Raw genomic sequence first — 18,915 nt, 5'->3', positions numbered from 1 at the left:
AAGCTTGATGAGCTTCAGTGGCTGTGTTATATTTTGAAGTTAGGGGTATCATGTAGATATATTCATATAGAAGTGTTGAACAGCTAATAAACCTGGATCCTGGAAAAGTATTGGTTGATAGAAGAAAAGTGCCTTAAGGAAACATCAAATATTAATTATTCCTGTAAAATTCCTTTCTGAAAGTTAAACTCAGAAATAGATCCCATTACTTCATGCTTGTTGTAAACCAAATTTTTGTGACATTTTGTTACAATGTATCATCTGCTTGTTGTGATGCAAAGTTCTCAGTTGTCTTACAAAATCACTGCTCAAGCATTCAACAACTGGTTTGTCTGCTCGGACTACCTCCTTAGGACTGCAGATGTGTCTTCTTTGGACCTTCTATTGGCCACAAATTGGTCTGCTACAGACCTTCTATTGGAAGCGGAATGACCTGCTTTTGACCTTTTGTTGTCAACAGTTATGTCTGCTTGAGACCTTCATTTCGCCAAAACTAAAATGTTCCGAACAATTTGTGACTTCAATCTTGGTGTCCTCCACTACAATGTTGCTAAGTTTTCCACTTCTTCTATCAATATCATACAACAGGCTGCCTATTAAGGGATTAAGTGTGTGACTGAGTGTTGTTTATAGCCAGTCAACAATGTTTCGGGTATGTCATGGCATATACATGATGCTTCTAGCAAACCAGTAAATGAAAGCATAAGCAACCATCCAAAACATAAGGGTATGATGAAGCATGATGCTGAGATACTAGGGATCAGCCCTACCCTGTTATCCCATGGGTGAAACCTGTTATCCTATGGGTGAAACCTGTTATCCCATGGGTTATTTCCTGTTATCACATGGATGAATCCTGTTATCCTATGGGTGAAACCTGTTATCCCATGGGTTATTTCATGTTATCACATGGGTGAATCCTCTTATCCCATGGGTGAATTCTGTTATCCCATAGGTGTATCTTGTTATCCCATGGGTTAATCCTGTTATCCCATGGGGAAGTCCTATTATACCGCAGGGCATTTAGGGTTTAACACAACCACGATGATCTTCTCTGAAACTCCATGTTTCAAACGTCATGCGAACAACCAACCCTCATGTTACAGAAATTCAATTTAATCCATCAGCTGTGAAAGAAGCTGAAATTAGACTGGGGAAAAAGTATTTTGTGTGTCATTTTTAAAATGTCATAAGATCAATACAATGCCTGCTTCTGCTCTTATAACTATTGTTAACAGGATGCACATTATCAGGTGACCAAGTTAGAAGTAACCATGCTGGTGGCATGTGATGGATAGCTTCTATTGCATTATCTAAATACAATCATTCAAATGTCTTCATTTTCTTTTTTATATTTTTTTAGTTAGTTAGCATCAAAGTATTAAAGCAAGACTGCTTATAGGTTACGAGATTCCAATAAAACTCATACCATGGTTACCACTATTTGCTACCAATATTTACTTGGGCACCATGGTAGAGCAGAATCCAAAGAACTTGAGGTTTTATTCAGTCTCAACAATCAAGTACAGTGATGTGTAGTGTTCAACCATTGGTAGGGAGGTAGCCTGGAGGTTAAAATCTTCGCCCTTTGTGCTAAAGGCCTGGGTTCGTTTCCCACATGGTTACAATGTGCCTATTTATGGTGTCCCTGCCTTGACATTGCTGGAATATTGATAAAGGTGGCTTAAAAACATACTCACTCACTCAGTGTCTAACCTTTCATGACTAACAATCAGCATTGACCAGTCAAAATAGATGAGAGATTCACTTAAATCAGTATCAGAGATGGATGTTTGCAACCTTTTAATTTACTGTACCAACACAGGGATTTTGGTGGCTTCTTTCTTGTTACCACTCGTTTCAAATCAGGGGTCCGGAAAATTTAAAATCCCAATCGGACATTTGCATTTAGGCCACGCCCCCTTCATATAGCGTATTTTAGTACGACTTTTCACACACATTACAAGTTGTTAGATCTACGTATTCATAATATGATGAATTATGAATTGTTTCAATTTATATTGTTTAATTGACCGGACAATTAATAATAATTAATATCATTTTAGATATATATGGAAAACATAAGTTTGTTTCTGTTATAATAACGATCTGTTAACGTAGTGAACGGTCTGATTAATATTCATGAGTCTGCCCAAGTGTACGCGTTGTAACAATTGGATCGAGACTATTATCCCATATTTGGTTATCATGTGACCTCACGGCAAAATTGTTTTTTTTTAAACTAGAGATTATTTAAAAACAAGACAGATAATATAATCACAAATACTAAAATATCCTTGATAGCAACAGTTATTTGAATACTTTTTTCATCTGTACTTAATTATTGACCATAAAAAAAATTGATATCGATCGTCACAGAAAGCAAAATGGCAATCAAACAAGATTCAATATACAACTGGCTACTGAAAACAATAAAATCTGCAAATCCTCATTGTATGTCAACCAAGTGAAAGTCGTTAGCCACGACTTACAAAATGATCGTCCAGACTTTGAGCGTTTGGCAGATCCGCTCGACTGATCTGCATCGGTCGACTGGCTGTCGTCAGGCTTTCGCATCTTGTTTGAGGTTACATATCGTAGCATTATGAGGATAATGAAGTACATCGATGATGCAAGGTATTTTTGTACAGTTGTAAACACCTTTCACTCTAATTAACAAGATGTTCTCAGTAATTAATCCTCGATTAATCAGTGTCAACTCAGTTTATTGATTGGACTATCGTGTAGGTACGATGTATTTACAGCAATCAAAACAAACAAAGCTTGTCGGTGTAGATAATCTTCATTGTGTTACAACTGCAGACAGAAACTGTTGATCATGTCCGGTCAAAATTTAAGAATGTCCGGACAATACTTTTTAAAATGTCCGGACAGAAAAATTTAAATGTCCGGTAAGCAATATTTTAAACCGGACATTTGAGATTCCCAATTGGACATGTCCGGCGCATATGACGATTTTCGGACCCCTGTTTCAAATTATGTTTGTTTGTTTGTTGTTTAACGCAGCACTCAGCAATATTCCAGCTATGTGATGGCATCCTGTAAATATTTGAGTCTGGACCAGACAATCCAGTGATTGACATCATGGCATTGATTCACGCAATTGGGATACGATGACATGCATCAACCATGTCAGCGAGTCTGACCACCCAATCCCGTTAGTCTCCTCTTACGGTAAGCATGGGTTGCTGAAGACCTATTCTACCCTGGATCTTCAGGGGTCTTTCTAGCCATATGTTCTCATAGGATACAAGGTATTTTTGGTTGGTCTTGAAGAAGACACTCGGTGCATATGAGAGAACAACACAAATCTTGTTGGCCCCCCTTCTAATCATCAACAACTAGTTCCCCTTCATTAGGGCCTCAATCGATTAGTCCTTTCATCTGCAGTTAATCAACAGGCTGTTCCATGACTTCCAGTTAAAAGAGTCAAAAGAGATCGCAATCACGCCAGCTCAAAGTAGTAATAAAATTTCTCTGTGAAAACATTATCATCATGGATGCCGTGAAGTGTGTGGTGTTTGGTATTCAGGCCAGAGATGGCTTCTGTGTGGGTTCATGTTAAGTTTCAACATGCTTCCTGGCAATGTTCAAATTAGTTGGCAGGGAATATGTATTGATTACGTATTGATGGGGTGTATAACCTGCCTGATCTGACACTAAGTTAAACTTCGGACCAGATGCTTCAACGTTTGAGAAAATTGCACTCATTTTTAGAGTGTAATGTGATTTTTCAGATCCTTAGCATAAAAGGCTTTCAGTTTTCAATAAAATAAATTAATTAATAGGGAGAAGCATGTCTGTGATTGACTGTAATGAGGAATGACATTCAACAGCCTGCCTATGTGTGATTATGTGGTAAGGTTGAAACCATTGCATGTTCGTTGCTATCTTTAGATTCTTTAGGGCTGTGCTCTATATTCACCAAATTTGAAAACTGCTAACTTCTCTTCAGCATTTATTTATCATGTACATGGCGGAACAAGCCGATTAAGCTCGGAATTTTTTATTAAATTGCAGCGCCATCTGGTGTTTTGTATTGTCAACGTTATGCTTGAGCAGTTTAGTGTGCTTTTTGTGCACTGACGTTCTTTAGTACACATTGTTTTTTCTATACATTTGACGTCTTTTATTTGCGAGTTGTTCATTGCTATTGTTTTGTATTTGAATTAATTATTTGCATGTAAAAATTACCTTAATTCGTAACATCTGACTATAATTGCATACTTTTGTCCTTTATTTCTACTTTGTATTTTCACTGAATGGGTGCCGATACTATTCTCTCAAATGTCTGTGGGGAGGGGATCCTCCCTGACCTCATACTGCCATCACTCTACAGTACTTCATAATATTAATTGCAGGAAAAGGATCTCACTGTCTGTTATGATTTGTTCAAACACCAAAAGGGGTAAAATAAATACTTTCTTTGTGATGTCAACTGTTTGGGGTACTTTTCAATGAAAGATTGTGTTTCATGGTTTATGAGAAGTTATTTGTACACAAACAACCTTAAACTGCTTATATACCTTGTCATGTATTCTCGAGTCATTTCACATACCAGGCTTTACACCCAATCAGGGACTCAGCTCTAGCCCAGCCTTCCCGTTAACTCCATGCTAAAACCCAGATGACCCTTGATACACACATCCTAACCCTAACTCTACCCTAGACCACACATCACCCCCAAGACCACACAGCCTGCCTTTCAACTCTACCCAAGAAACTAGATCATCCCACAAGAACAGTGTCATACCTCTAATTCTACCCTAGAACTTGGATCACCCAGGGCAAGACCACACAGCCTAGCCCTTGACTCCACCTCTATTACCTAAACATGCCCCTCAACCCTAACACCACCTCTGAACTCACATCCAACCTAACCCTGCATCTACACCAACCCCTGAACCAGCTCTGAACCCATATCCAACCTCACCCTGCATCTACACCAACCCGTGAACCAGCTCTGAACCCATATCCAATCTCATCCTGCATCTACACCAACCCCTGAACCACCTCTGAACTCACATCCAACCTCATCCTGCATCTACACCAACCCCTGAACCAGCTCTGAACCCATATCCAACCTCACCCTGCATCTACACCAACCCGTGAACCAGCTCTGAACCCATATCCAACCTCATCCTGCATCTACACCAACCCCTGAACCAGCTCTGAACCCATATCCAACCTCACCCTGCATCTACACCAACCCGTGAACCAGCTCTGAACTCCATATCCAACCTCATCCTGCATCTACACCAACCCCTGAACCACCTCTGAACTCACATCTAACCTCATCCTGCATCTACACCAACCCCTGAACCAGCTCTGAACCCATATCCAACCTCACCCTGCATCTACACCAACCCCTGAACCAGCTCTGAACTCACATCCAACCTCATCCTGCATCTACACCAACCCCTGAACCAGCTCTGAACCCATATCCAACCTCACCCTGCATCTACACCAACCCCTGAACCAGCTCTGAACTCACATCCAACCTCATCCTGCATCTACACCAGCCCATGAACCACCTCTGAACCCATATCCAACCTCACCCTGCATCTACACCAACCCGTGAACCAGCTCTGAACCCACATCCAACCTCATCCTGCATCTACACCAACCCGTGAACCACCTCTGAACCCATATCCAACCTCACCCTGCATCTACACCAACCCTTGAACCAGCTCTGAACCCACATCCAACCTCATCCTGCATCTACACCAACCCCTGAACCAGCTCTGAACCCATATCCAACCTTACCCTGCATCTACACCAACCCGTTAACCAGCTCTGAACCCATATCCAACCTCATCCTGCATCTACACCAACCCCTGAACCAGCTCTGAACCCATATCCAACCACATCCTGCATCTACACCAACCCCTGAACCACCTCTGAACTCTCATCCAACCTCATCCTGTATCTACACCAACCCGTGAACCAGCTCAGAACCCATATCCAACCTTACCCTGCATCTACACCAACCCCTGAACCAGCTCTGAACTCACATCCAACCTCATCCTGCATCTACACCAACCCCTGAACCACCTCTGAACTCTCATCCAACCTCATCCTGCATCTACACCAACCCCTGAACCAGCTCAGAACCCATATCCAACCTTACCCTGCATCTACACCAACCCCTGAACCACCTCTGAACTCTCATCCAACCTCATCCTGCATCTACACCAACCCCTGAACCAGCTCAGAACCCATATCCAACCTTACCCTGCATCTGCACCAACCCCTGAACCAGCTTTATACTTACCTACCCCAGTCATAGCTCCCCCCTTGTCCTCACCTCCCCCTCCCCCCATCCCACTGTCCAACACCTGTCTGACCCCCTCCAACCCTTAGCACAAATCCCTACCTGCTGCCTTCTCACTGAACCTCATCACAGCCAGGTTGTTGATGAAGGAATTTGCCTCCTCCCCCACATCCTCCTCCAATACCCATACAGCTGCTCATTGCCTGCTCTCCCTCACCCCACCTGCGTGCACGGCAGAGTACCTGCACCCAGCACATCAGTGCAGTGTACTTCCTGGTGGGAAGTGTCAGCCTTCGTTACCAAAGGTCTCCCTTTCATCTCACCTTTCGCAGCCTATACTGGATTCAACAAACATTTGGCATTGCCAGGATTTCCTAGAATCAGCAGTGATCTAGGTGTTAACAGTCTAATGTAGTCAATCTGCAACATTGTGGCTATAATCTGTTATACCACCCACAGTTTGAGAGGATATGAAATGTTTTATCCATCAGTTTGGAAGGATATAAACACTTTTCAATTTTGGTGTGAAGGTTATTAGATACATAGCAGTAGGTGTGGATGAGCAATGCATTTTATTAACCTAGTTGGTGGCACGCATGGCTCAGTCGTCTAAGGTGCCGCAAGTCGCTTTGAGGAGTTGGGTCCTTTGGGCACATGAGAAATCTATTGTTGGTTCAAACCCTGGTTCATCCTGATTTTGTTTCCAGGTTTGTCAGCACCAGATCCATGCTCATTGGATTTCTCCAAGGTAGTAAATGTCTGTGACGTGCATCACTTAGGTCTTTCCTCCCACATTGAACAGACCCGCCATGATATTGCTGAAATTTTGTTCAAAGCTCACTCACTCACTGATTTTAACCGAGTACATTCTATGCTTTTTGTTTTGTTTCATGCTTTTTTATTTTATACTTTCATCATTGATTATCTATCATGGAAATGTTCTTATGTATATGTAATGCTTATATTTTACAATGGATTAAACACCTTGGTCTTTCCTGTGGTCATTTCCCACGCTTTTCTGGAAGTGTGCTATGCCAAACTTTTACTGTAAAGGTCACATCTCCTGTCTTGTATTCTCATGCCTATGTATCTTTAGGGACTATAATATACTGGTGATATTTAATAATAATGTTTGCTATGGGTATAACCTTTTATAGCTGACAAAATGTGGGAAACTGTCGCAAGATGACAAGAAGTCTCATGGCAGTCTGCCTGACGACCACTAATTAAGACATCTAGTTCCACTGCCAGCCATTGTGGAGTCTTCTTTGAAATCTCTTATATCGCCTGCTGACTGGGCCACTCCTGAACAGCGAGGACTCGTCTTCTTGATCACATTTATTGCTGCTGAAGTTATTTGAAATATTTTTAGATCGTAATAGGAAACTGTCTTTTTATATGGTGAGACACAATCACCTTGCAGGGTTCTGAGGCTTATTTCTGGGCATCTATGATAGCTATTGACATACTATCTCATCTGTCTGTGTCTAAATTCACAGATATTCATAATTACATTGCTACCAAGTCTGTGGGTTTTGCAGAAATATGGCATATAAATGGAATTGAACAGTGTCTTGTTTCAGACATTAATATTAATTAGTCGTGAGGCAGGAATGATTTTTCCCTCCCCAGAGGTCTGTGTGATTCTGGTCACTAATTATAACACTTGTACACATAAAATACATTTAAAAGAAATTAAAATTCTTTCAGGAGTGCAACTTTTTTTGGAAAAACAACAACAAACAATCTGTTTATCACCCAGCACTGTTCAAAGATATTGTGCTTTTAATCCATGGGCATTCCCCTAACAGGTATTGGCTTGAATCAAAAGAACATTCTCCTTACTGTTATTGGCCAAAAATAGATTAGAATAGAGTTTCAATTCAGAAAAGAATTCAGCATTAATATGGTTTAGATGTCTATAGCTGTCAATCATGTGCAACGGGATCGGGTGGTCAGGCTCGCTGACTTGGCGACTAATGGGATCAGGTGGTCAGGCTCGCTGACTTGGTTGGTGCATGTCATCGTATCACTATTGCGTGGATCGATGCTCATTACTTCTGGTGTCCCCCGATGTGATATTGCTGGAACATTGCTAAAAACGGTGTAAAACCAAACTCACTCACTCACTCACTCACTCACTCACTCACTCACTACACAATTTTACGTCCACATCCAAAGTGAAGTAGTATGGATATATTAATTACAATGTTTTTACGAAAATCATAGAATCATTCAAATGGGATGTTTCTGGTACCTTCGTTTCCTGGTTGATTACCTATGTGCCTGTATTCTGAACTACAGGAAGCTGTAAAATTCCCAGTCAATACATATGCAAAGAGGCAAAGTTTGGATATTTTGGGATGAAATTGGAAATAATGATCTGTTCCAGTGTCTTAATCTACATATATCCATCCCAGTACATTTGATAACAAGTGTTCTCCATAGCAATAAATATAGGTTAGAGCAGTGACTAATTCTGTTAAGAGAGTTGTCTCCCCATAACGTGGTGCCTAACTCCATGAGGACCTTCTTGTTCAGCCAAATTCTCTGATCCAATAAATGACCATCACCCTGATTAAATCCTGCACCAATCACAAGCAATAACATGTTCTGGCTGTGCGTAAGCTTTGTAACACTTTCAGACACAGTTACTGGGTTTAGTGGCTGCTAATGGTGCCCCAAGGGAACCTATTATCTGGACAGGTAAACTTGACCATCGCCCAATCGTGGAATTAGCCACTGACTTTGTCCATTACTGAAATGAGAACAGGACCAGACAGTGAAATGCTTAGTTACTCTGCAACAACACTGCACTCAAGCTAAATTGCCATTAGAGGACATTTGATGGCCATTGCTGGTGTGGTCGTCGTAGATGTAGGTGTTGTAAGTGTCTTGAATGTACACTCTGTATGTTGCCGTTGGGGATGTTGCTACAGTCTGACAGATCGGAAAGCCCTCATTGACAATGCATACATTGTAGTCTGTATATTTGTTGTTCAGCCTGAAGATTTTGACTATTATCATCTTGCAATGTTCTGAATAATTTCAGTTGAAAGAGATGATATATTTGATGAAGAGTTAATCATGCTTTGTACATTGTGACTGCATAATCTAGGACTCTGTGCCATGGATTTATCTTCTTAACAAACTCTGCCATTGTATGTGATTTAGGACAATGGTTGTACTAGAGTTTCTTTCATCTTTGGGGGCCTAGGCGACGTGATTCGCTTTGAAGAGTTGTGTCCCTTGGGCACGCCAGAAACCTATGATTGTGGGTTCGAATCCCGGTTCGCCCCGATTATGTTTCTAGGTTTGTCAGCACCATACCCGTGCTCGTGGGTTTCACCGAAGTGGTAAACGTCTGAGACCTGCATCACTTCGGGCTTTACTCCCACATTAAGCTGACACGCCACAATATAACTGGAATACTGTTAAAAGCGGTGTTAAACCCAACTCACTCACTCACTCACTCACTCACTCACTCACTCACTCACTCACTCACTCACTCACTCACTCACTCACTCACTCACTCACTGAGGTATCAAATCTATATTCCTTGTGTTTTAATTTGGTGTTACTTCATGCAACATATTCAAGCCCAGCTAGGATTCCGGGTTAAAATAGATGCTAGGCGTCTTGTCTCATCGTAAGGGGCGACTTGGGTGGATCGGGTGGTCTGGCTCTCTGACTTGGTGGATCGGATATCATTTTATCCAGATGGGGATAACTCAAGATTGTCTGGTCCAAACTCAAATTATTTAAAACATTAATTAGCATTAAATAACAAGCAAACAAACAGTAACATTTCCAATTCAAATCTATAATCCTACTGTGTTTAATTTGGAGTCATGAAAGCATTTTCAAATAATATTCAGAGGTGTCAAATCAGTATTCCTACTGCATTTATAACCATCACATTCCCCCAACCAGTGATGTAACTAGAATGATGAAATGAACGTGTGTGTAGGTTGCTCAGTTGTTGGTTTGTTTAGTTTGTTGTTTAACGCCGCATTCAGCAATATTCCAGCTTTATGACGGCTGTCTGTAAATAATCAGGTCTGGACCAGACAATCCAGTGATTTATATCCTGAGCATCAATCCACCCAATTGGGATCGATGACATGCATCAACCAAGTCAGCGAGCCTAACTACCCGATCCTGTTGGTCACCTTTTAGGATAAGCAGTCACCTTTTACGGCAAGCATGGGTTGCTGAAGACCTATTCTACCCCGGATCTTCACAGGTCTCCTCAATGGCTTCTGGAAAGCTGGGGCACGGGTGGCCCAGTCGTCTAAGGCGTCGCGATTCGCTGTGCAGAGTTGCATCCCTTGGGCACGCCAGAAACCTATGATTGTCGGTTCGAATCCCGGTTTGCCCCGATTATGTTTCTAGGTTTGTAAGCACCATACCCGTGCTCGTGGGTTTCGCCGAAGTGGTAAACGTCTGAAACCTGCATCACTTCGGGCTTTCCTCCCACAATAAGCTGGGACGCTGTGATATAACTGTTATACTGTTAAAAGCAGCGTTAAACCAAACTCACTCACTTCTGGAAAGCAGTCACATTGGAGGTGTAGATTGTTGAAACCTGTTGTCAACAGCCACTGCAAGCTACTTTGTCAGGATTAGGTGGAGTATTCAAGTCTCACAATCTGATATCCATCAAACTAATCTCAATATCTAAGTTAGCTGCCACAAGAAATCTGAAGCAGTATCTGTGAAGGAACATGGTCGTGTGTTCTTTAAGGAGGGAAGTAGTTTAATACTTAATGGGTGTTGAGGAATCAATATAGAAAAGCCGCGTTACAGCATATGTGCTGGATAATTAAGCAGGAGCTGGAATACACAAATGGGTGCGATACTTGGGATGCTCTTTGCTTGTAATTATGTGAAGGATAATTCTATATTTCCCTGTATTGATTCCTGCCTCAACAGACATGTTGTTCACAAGGGGAGGGCCCCCAAAGTGACATGTAATGTTACAACTCAAGATGACTGATAGGACCATTACAGACTGCCAATTAATGCAGGCATGGCTGATTACTACATACTGTGTGTAATTTGATAATGCAGGATATGTCTACTGACGGAATGCTGATTGAACCAGATGTCTTGAAGAAAAAGACTGAAATCTCGCAAGATTGCTGACGCAGCGTAAAAGAATATTCACTTATTCATTACTTGGTGAAACTTTGTTTGTTTTTTTGTTTGTTTCTTAAGACTACACTCAAAGTAGCCCAGTACTGTGACGGCGGCCTGTAAATAATCGAGTTTGGACCAGCTAATCCAATGATTGTTATGCAACTTAGTGTTAACGACAGTTCAAACTGTCGTGCCATGCCGCCTAATCAACCAGAGAGGTTTTGTTGATGCTGGGTTAATAAATACATGTCAAGATGGTACTGCTAATGATGAAAGGAGTAATAATGATAATGGTATTACCAGGTAATGATTACAGTGATAATTGTAATACACACACACTGTCAGTCTCCAGATGCAGGCGTCGTCAAGGGGCATGCCAGTTGCCTGTCTGTGGACATTGTAGTGTGTAGTCAGCTGTGGGGTATACAACCCAAGTTAAATGTTTTGTGCTTGAAGGTAAATATCACTTTAAAATCTCTTCCTTCCGGGTACCCATTTACTGACAAGTCCGTTGCCCTGGGAAACATCATATATTACATACAACATGTGGGGGAGCAATTGACGCTGAAAAATCAAGACCTTCCAGGTCAGCAATTATAGCAAAGATTGTCCCATAAAGTGTTTTTAATCAATTAATATTTGACATAATATTTCTTTATTTTTTTATTATTTTTTTCTCCCATCTTGATATTTCTGGAATATTACTAATAGCAGCATAAAACCATACTCACTCACTCACTCACTCACTCACCAGGGAAAAATTAGTCAATTTATATTTCCAACTAAGGCAAATTTCACTCTGATTGTTTTTGATGGCTTTTTTTCAATTGAATAAAAAAGAATATTTAAGATCACTTAAATCATTAATTTTCTGAAACCTTCAGAACCTCTACAACCAGATGAACCATAGCAGAGTTTATTCCATAAAGAGTTCTTTGTGCTGTGTTTTTATTAGAAAAAAGTAACTCATCATAATGTGATTAAAGCTAGCAGTAACAGTTGGTTTGGAAAGCATTAGGGAAGTTACACTTGAAGGAAGCAATTTGTAGTTATTCTTACCGGGCCCAACAGATGGCAGGAGTAATGGTAAAGTAATTGTTGCGGCCACTATCAGTGTAGTAAACCCCGTTCCTGTGTTCTGTGTCGGAGACAGTAGTCGTTAGATAAGCAGTGGTATGGCTTGTGAAGGCGGAAATGGTTTCGACCACTGTGTGGTAGACTCTGTTCCTGTGTTCTGCGCGGAGACAGTAGTCGTTAGATAAGCAGAGGTATAGCTTGTGCTCTTTAGACAACTGTTCAATAGGTGGCAGTAGAGTTGCCTGCAGCAGGAGTGTCATTCACGAGCTGAATCACCTCTTTGGCAGTCCCGGGGATCCTGCCCAGACCCTGACGCTACAAGTGGCCTACCGTTTTGTTCGTTTCACATCGCTACAAGTGGTTTCACTCATTAAAGGGAACCACAGGAAATCTAAGCATGGAATTATCGGCCAGTTTAAGCAGAGATAAAGCTGCCTCCGAAGGTGATATAGAAAATAATCAATAAAAATGTAACTGGGCACTATCCTTGGACAACACATTCTAGTGAGAGGTGCTATTGGACAATATCACCCATGATCTTATTAATGTCACAACTAATTAAACAGGCATTGATTAAGTGAAAGGATACACCAGCTGTTGGACAGGTAGCTGAGTGGAAGTACCACTGTCAACTAATGAGGGAGTTTTAATGGAGCTTTGTGCCATGGTGTCGCAATAGAGGTTATTATGTCATCACTTGGAATGCTGGTCTCAGAGGACAGTGTAGGACCAGTCCATTATGGCATGCACCTTGTTCCCCTTGCTGCCACAGTGAGTCAGCCTGGCCAATATTCCATTTGAATCCAGGAGTAGGCGCTGGCATAGGAGTGTGTATTGAGAGGCTGCAGCAGGCAGCTATCTGTCTTGTAATATCAACATCAGTGTGCAATCCGTGTTCCTGGTGGCTGGAGATATTGGGAGTCCACCTGATCAGGCAATCAAAGCGTGGATTGTCACACCGTTTTGTGAATTTTGTCTGCGAGTTTGACAGGATATTGAACCAAGTGACCTGTGTCCGGTGTGTGCAAGTGTTTCCAACCTACCCATGTGTCCTACACCTTATGTGTATATGGGGTCTTAATTGTGGAGGTCGTGTGGCGAAGAATTTCGCCAAAGGTGGACGCATGTTTCGTATGATTATATATCAGTTGTTCCCACCCCTACGAAAACACCTGTTGTTTTCACGAGAAAATAGTAAGTACTTTCCAGCATTTTATTGATTGCTTATGTATTTTTGAAACCATTTCCAGATTTGTAACACTGTGATCTGTGGTACATTGACATTGTGGTAACATTGTTATAGGGTTGTGGTTAAAGCGTTTTACCGACACACACACCGCCTACCTGTCGTCCAGGTGTGGTGTGTGCACATCAAGTGCAGGTTGTAATCTGTAACTGTTGCACACCTGGACGACAAGGAGAGAGCTTGGGTCGGCAGCAGTAACAACAGCTGCCAGCTGTGTAAACACTCCCCCTACACTGCTATCGTAACTTTCATTTCATGTGCATGGAAAATCATTTATCTTTTAAACTCATAAAGTTCCAGCTGTGATATTTTGTTTCTCTTTAAAATACACCATTTCAAAAATTATGAAATTAGATGTATTCGCCTTTTAATCATGTTTGGTTTTTAATGTGAACAGTGTACAAATACCTGTAGAATATGATGTAGGTGTTTGTGTATATGGGTGAACAGGTGTGTGTCAGCTGTTGGCCAGGTAGATCTCAGTGGGATGTTGGGACCACCTCGCCGATGGAACTGTGGTTGCCCCTGAGGCTGTGCAGCTGTTGACACGTTGTTGCCAAGTCACAGATGCTCATGTCATTAGTTTTTTTACCATGTTATCTATGTTGTGGTGTGTTGGTGCTGTAATTTCTGGTATTGACATCTTATGTCCTATGATTGACATAATAGCCCCTGTTCCATGTGGTATAATATTACTGATTCTAATACATTGTCATATATGACAGATAACACTTTGTCAGCTGGTTGATAACATGTTATGGATAACACACAGTCATGTCTGTCTGATAACACATTGTAATATCTGGTGGATAACAATGTCATACCTTGATAACATATTGTCATCTGGAGGATAACAATGTCATAGCTTATTGATAACACATTGTCATCTAGTGGGTTAACACCTTTTTATATCTGGTGGATAACACAGTGTCATCAGCTTTCTAACATATTGTTTTATCAGAAGGCAGACACATTTTCACACATGTTTGAAAATGTCAAACCTGACTGCCAACATTTACATGTCTGGTAGATGAAGTATAGAATTCACTCAACCGAGGAAATTATGTGTGCTTAATGGTGATCCCTGTGCTTGGAGCGTGTCTGTACATTGCAACATCTGGTGGATATGTTTGATGTAATCGTGCAACAATTGACTGATGATTACATATAGCAAACAGATTAATAATGACATCAGCCCTCTATTGTATAACTGCTAGGAACATGTGACGTGTAGTCAAATCTGATGTCTGAGTCGTCATCTCAATCATTGTAGCGGGGCGGTCGGGTAGCCTAGTGGTTAAAGCGTTCGCTCGTCACGCTGAAGACCCGGGTTCGATTCCCGACATGGGTACAATGTGTGAAGCCCATTTGTGGTGTCCCCCGCCGTGATATTGCTGGAATATTGCTAAGAGCGGCGTAAAATCATACTCACTCACTCACTCAATCATTGTAGCATTAATGTTAGCATAACCCAACTCACTCACTCTGTATATGGTTGTCAGTGCAGGATACTGGGGCCCAGTCGTCTGAGCGGCTGCAATTCACTGTGCAGATTTGTATCCATGGTCGTGGGTTTGAATACCAGTTCTTCTTGATTAAGTTTCTAGATTGTCAGCTCAATACCTGCACTCGTGGGTTTCACCAAAATGGTAAATGTCATCCTGCATTACTTCAGGCTTTCCTCCAACATGAAGCTGTGTGATGTAACTTAAATGAAAGCATCTTTAAACCAAACTAACTAACACACTCACACACTCCCCTATTCCCCCACCCATCCCTCCTTTTACTCACTCACTCACTCATTCTTCCTTTTGCACACTCACTCACTCACCCTTTCACTCACTCACTCACTCACTCACTCACTCACTCACTCACTCACTCTGCAGTCAATCTGTGGTAATCCATGATTGTTGTTTACGTTGGCAGTGCAGGTAACTCATTATTAACAGTTTGTATAAATATTACATCACAACAGTAGATCTCTACCCCAGCCTGCTGGACCTGTGGATGATGGAGGCGCCGCGGCGGAATTATCCACGCACAGGCTTTGTTTGACCTGTTTATTAAACAGACTCATATTATGAGCTGTTTACTTTCGCCTAATGGGAACAAATGAAATATTGTCTGCAACCATTGTTATTGTGCATGTATGAAACAGCAAATAAGGTTGGCAGACAGTCACTTCCCCTGCAGTGACAGTAGGGACGTAACAGGATAGCTGAGGTAGTCATGTCGCCGAGTCCCACTGCTCGTTTGGATGTAGCGTGTATATACAGGGTCTGAATGCGGCTATTGTCATGCACATGTAAATACTGCTTCGGGGTAATGACGCACGGTGGGTAGGGTGTTTAATAATCTAGCAGAAGACCTTGGTTCAAATCTGGTGTCATTTGTGAGCCCATTCTTGGTGTGCCGTGATGTGGTTTACAGCAGCAGTAAACTCCTGGCTGCTCACTCACTATCTGTCCATGCAGATGTGGAGCCAGGATTTTCAGAAATGGGAGGAGACTAGGTGGCAAAAAGATAGAAGTATTAACTTGTTGATTGTGCTAGTGGGATTTATGTATGATTTTGATAAGGGAAGAGGGGTGTTTTTGAAATAAAAGTCATTTTGGTCGATTTGTGATGTTGGAAATAGATGCGGTCGAGTCAAACTCCATACGCACACAGCCTTATCTTCCATTGCCATGACTGGTTGAAGCTGGTGACTTCCCTCCACACTACTGGTGTTCACACTAGTTACCTGAGACCCATGAAGATACGGGGTAGAATAGGTCTTCAGCAACCCATTCTTGCCCTAAAAGGTGACTATACTTGTAGTAAGTGGCGACTAACGGGATCGGGTGGTCAGGCTTGCTGACTTGGTTGATGTTTGTCATTGTATTCCAATTGCGTGGATTGATGCTCATGATGTTAATCACGGGATTATTTACAGACTGCCATCTTATAGCTGGAATATTGCTGAGTGTAGCATTAAACAACAAACCAACAAAAACAAAGTTACCTGTAATCAGTCATCAGCACACACACTTGTGGGGTATAGTTCCCTGTATCACATTGGGCTTTCACTCACTCACTCACTCACTCACTCACTCACACACACACACACACACTCACTCACTCACTCACTCACTCACTCACTCACTCACACACTCACACACACACTCACTCACTCACTCACTCACTCACTCACTCACTCACTCACTCACTCACTCACTCACTCACTCACATATGAATTTTGGTGACAGAACCCCAGGTTACTTCTCTGACACTATTGATGCGTATTCTTCAGCACAGATCATGAATTATCATCAGGTCACAGGGGACAGTGTTATCTGAAATTGGTTGTTACAGTATCTTCAATTCTTGCAAAACGAGAATCCAGGGTATCAATTTCTGAATTTGTTGCTACTAGAGCATCTTCATGGCAGACAACGCCAATATGTTTATGACTTCTATAGCCTCATGGAGTGTTTCAACTAGTTTCTTATATATCTCTAAACTCATTTATTTTGCTAATTTTCTGTCAGCTTGGAAATATCTGCTAATCAAGGATACATAAAATGACTATCTTGTTTCTCACTAAAGGTTTTTATCATTAAATGAGATACTTGGTCTATTTCACATTTCTTTCGATAAATGTTCTTGTTTCATCAAAGTGCTACTTCTGCCTTTATCTAATTGGACTCCGGTGCAAAATTGCCATTCAATGACAAACGAAACCTTAATATTGGGCAGCTCTACTTTTTTTGTGTCCTTGGGTCATTTTGGCAAGAGACAAAAATGTGTCAGGTGGTAGTTTTATTCTTGTCCTCCTTGTATTATGAGAATTCACCATTTCTAATTCATCCGATACATTTAATTCTCAAATTATGTCTGTATTTTTGTCTTCAATGTCGTGTCATCCAATATATAAAACTTATCTTTGTACTGATCAGTGCTGAGAGTTTTATTGTGTCCAATGCCACAACTATAGTCTGGAAGGTAATTAAAAGGTACCGACATTTACTACAATATCTGAAAAACTACTCCTGTCAAAGTTGGTATGAGATTATCAAACAGTCATACATAACTGGATATTCATGCACCGATTGTCTTTAAATGTAATATCCAGTTATGTATGACTGTTTAATAATGCCATACTAACTTTGACTGGAGTAGGTCTGATAATTTTTCATGACATGTATAAGATTTACACCACTCAGGGTTTTTCTGTTAAACATGCCATGCTATAATACCAAAATATTCAAAGTAGCAATTAGAAGCAGCGTTAACCCTCCCACCCCTTCTATCCTGACTGTATTCTTGAAGGAGATATTCATATCTGTCTTTAGTTTTTAAAAACTGGTAAATTTGTTACTTTGATTTTAGGGGTGGTTAAAGCGTTCGCTCGTCACACCAAAGACCCGGGTTGGATTCCAGACATTGGTACAATGTGTGAAGCCCATTTCTGGTGCCCCCCGCTGTGATATTGCTGGAATATTGCTAAAAGCGGTGTAAAACCAAACTCACTCACTCACTTACTCACTCACTCACTTTGATTTTAGCTGCATGAATATCAGAAATGATCAGACTCAACATCGTAGATGTAGATGTTGATGCAGATGCTGATGTTGGCACTGGTCTCAGACTGTGTTTACGATGATCGTGCGAAAGTCATTTTTGCCTGGGCTTCCACACAGATAATGTATATTTGTCAGTGACAGCGTAATGCAGCCAGTGAAAAATGTAAATTATACATGTGTAAATTAAGCTTTGTAAGAGGCTACGGACATGTGTCGGCCACTAGGGAGTACCCACGCTCTATTTAGATGACAGTGTGACGGGCCTGTTGAAACAACCACGGCCATATTGTGCAGCAAGTCAGTGTTACGGAGGGATTACCACTTCGTTGATGGACGTCTTTTCTTTTACTTTATCGAATATTGTTGTTAGGAGATACTGAAATATACTGAAGCTTACATACAGGTTTGGGGAATTGGAAGGTAGTATTTTGTTGTCATAAATAAACATACAAGAGAATGGAAAAACATGCAAGGGGATTTAATCGATAGTTGTGCAATTTAGAGAAAAATTATTCAAGCGTTTGTAACATGATAAAACATCATAGAAAGTTAGCATACTTGGCAAGGTGGTCGGGCAGCCTAGTAGTTAA

The 18,915-nt window shown here is 41.3% G+C and overlaps 1 protein-coding gene across 9 annotated transcripts in view; it reads left to right on the top strand.

Annotated features, from left to right (window-relative positions):
• Nucleotides 1-18,915, top strand: part of LOC139452702 (Kv channel-interacting protein 4-like) — a 483,175-nt gene that overhangs the window by 271,046 nt on the left and 193,214 nt on the right. Inside the window, exon 1 of one of the 9 annotated variants that reach the window (XM_071234271.1) lies at nt 13,320-13,708. The exons of the other annotated variants lie outside the window; for them this stretch is intronic. Within the exon in view, the coding sequence (XP_071090372.1) occupies nt 13,576-13,708 (133 nt within the window). The 5' untranslated portion in view covers nt 13,320-13,575. Of the gene's footprint in view, nt 1-13,319; nt 13,709-18,915 lie in introns of those variants that run through there. 9 annotated transcript variants of the gene reach the window in all.

Source organism: Haliotis cracherodii, unplaced genomic scaffold (assembly GCF_022045235.1).
Source record: "Haliotis cracherodii isolate W230 unplaced genomic scaffold, xgHalCrac1.p SCAF_9, whole genome shotgun sequence".
NCBI classification, from domain to species: Eukaryota; Metazoa; Mollusca; class Gastropoda; order Lepetellida; family Haliotidae; genus Haliotis; species Haliotis cracherodii.
Note: the sequence above shows the minus strand (reverse complement) of the source record. Positions and strands in the feature narration are given on the sequence as shown.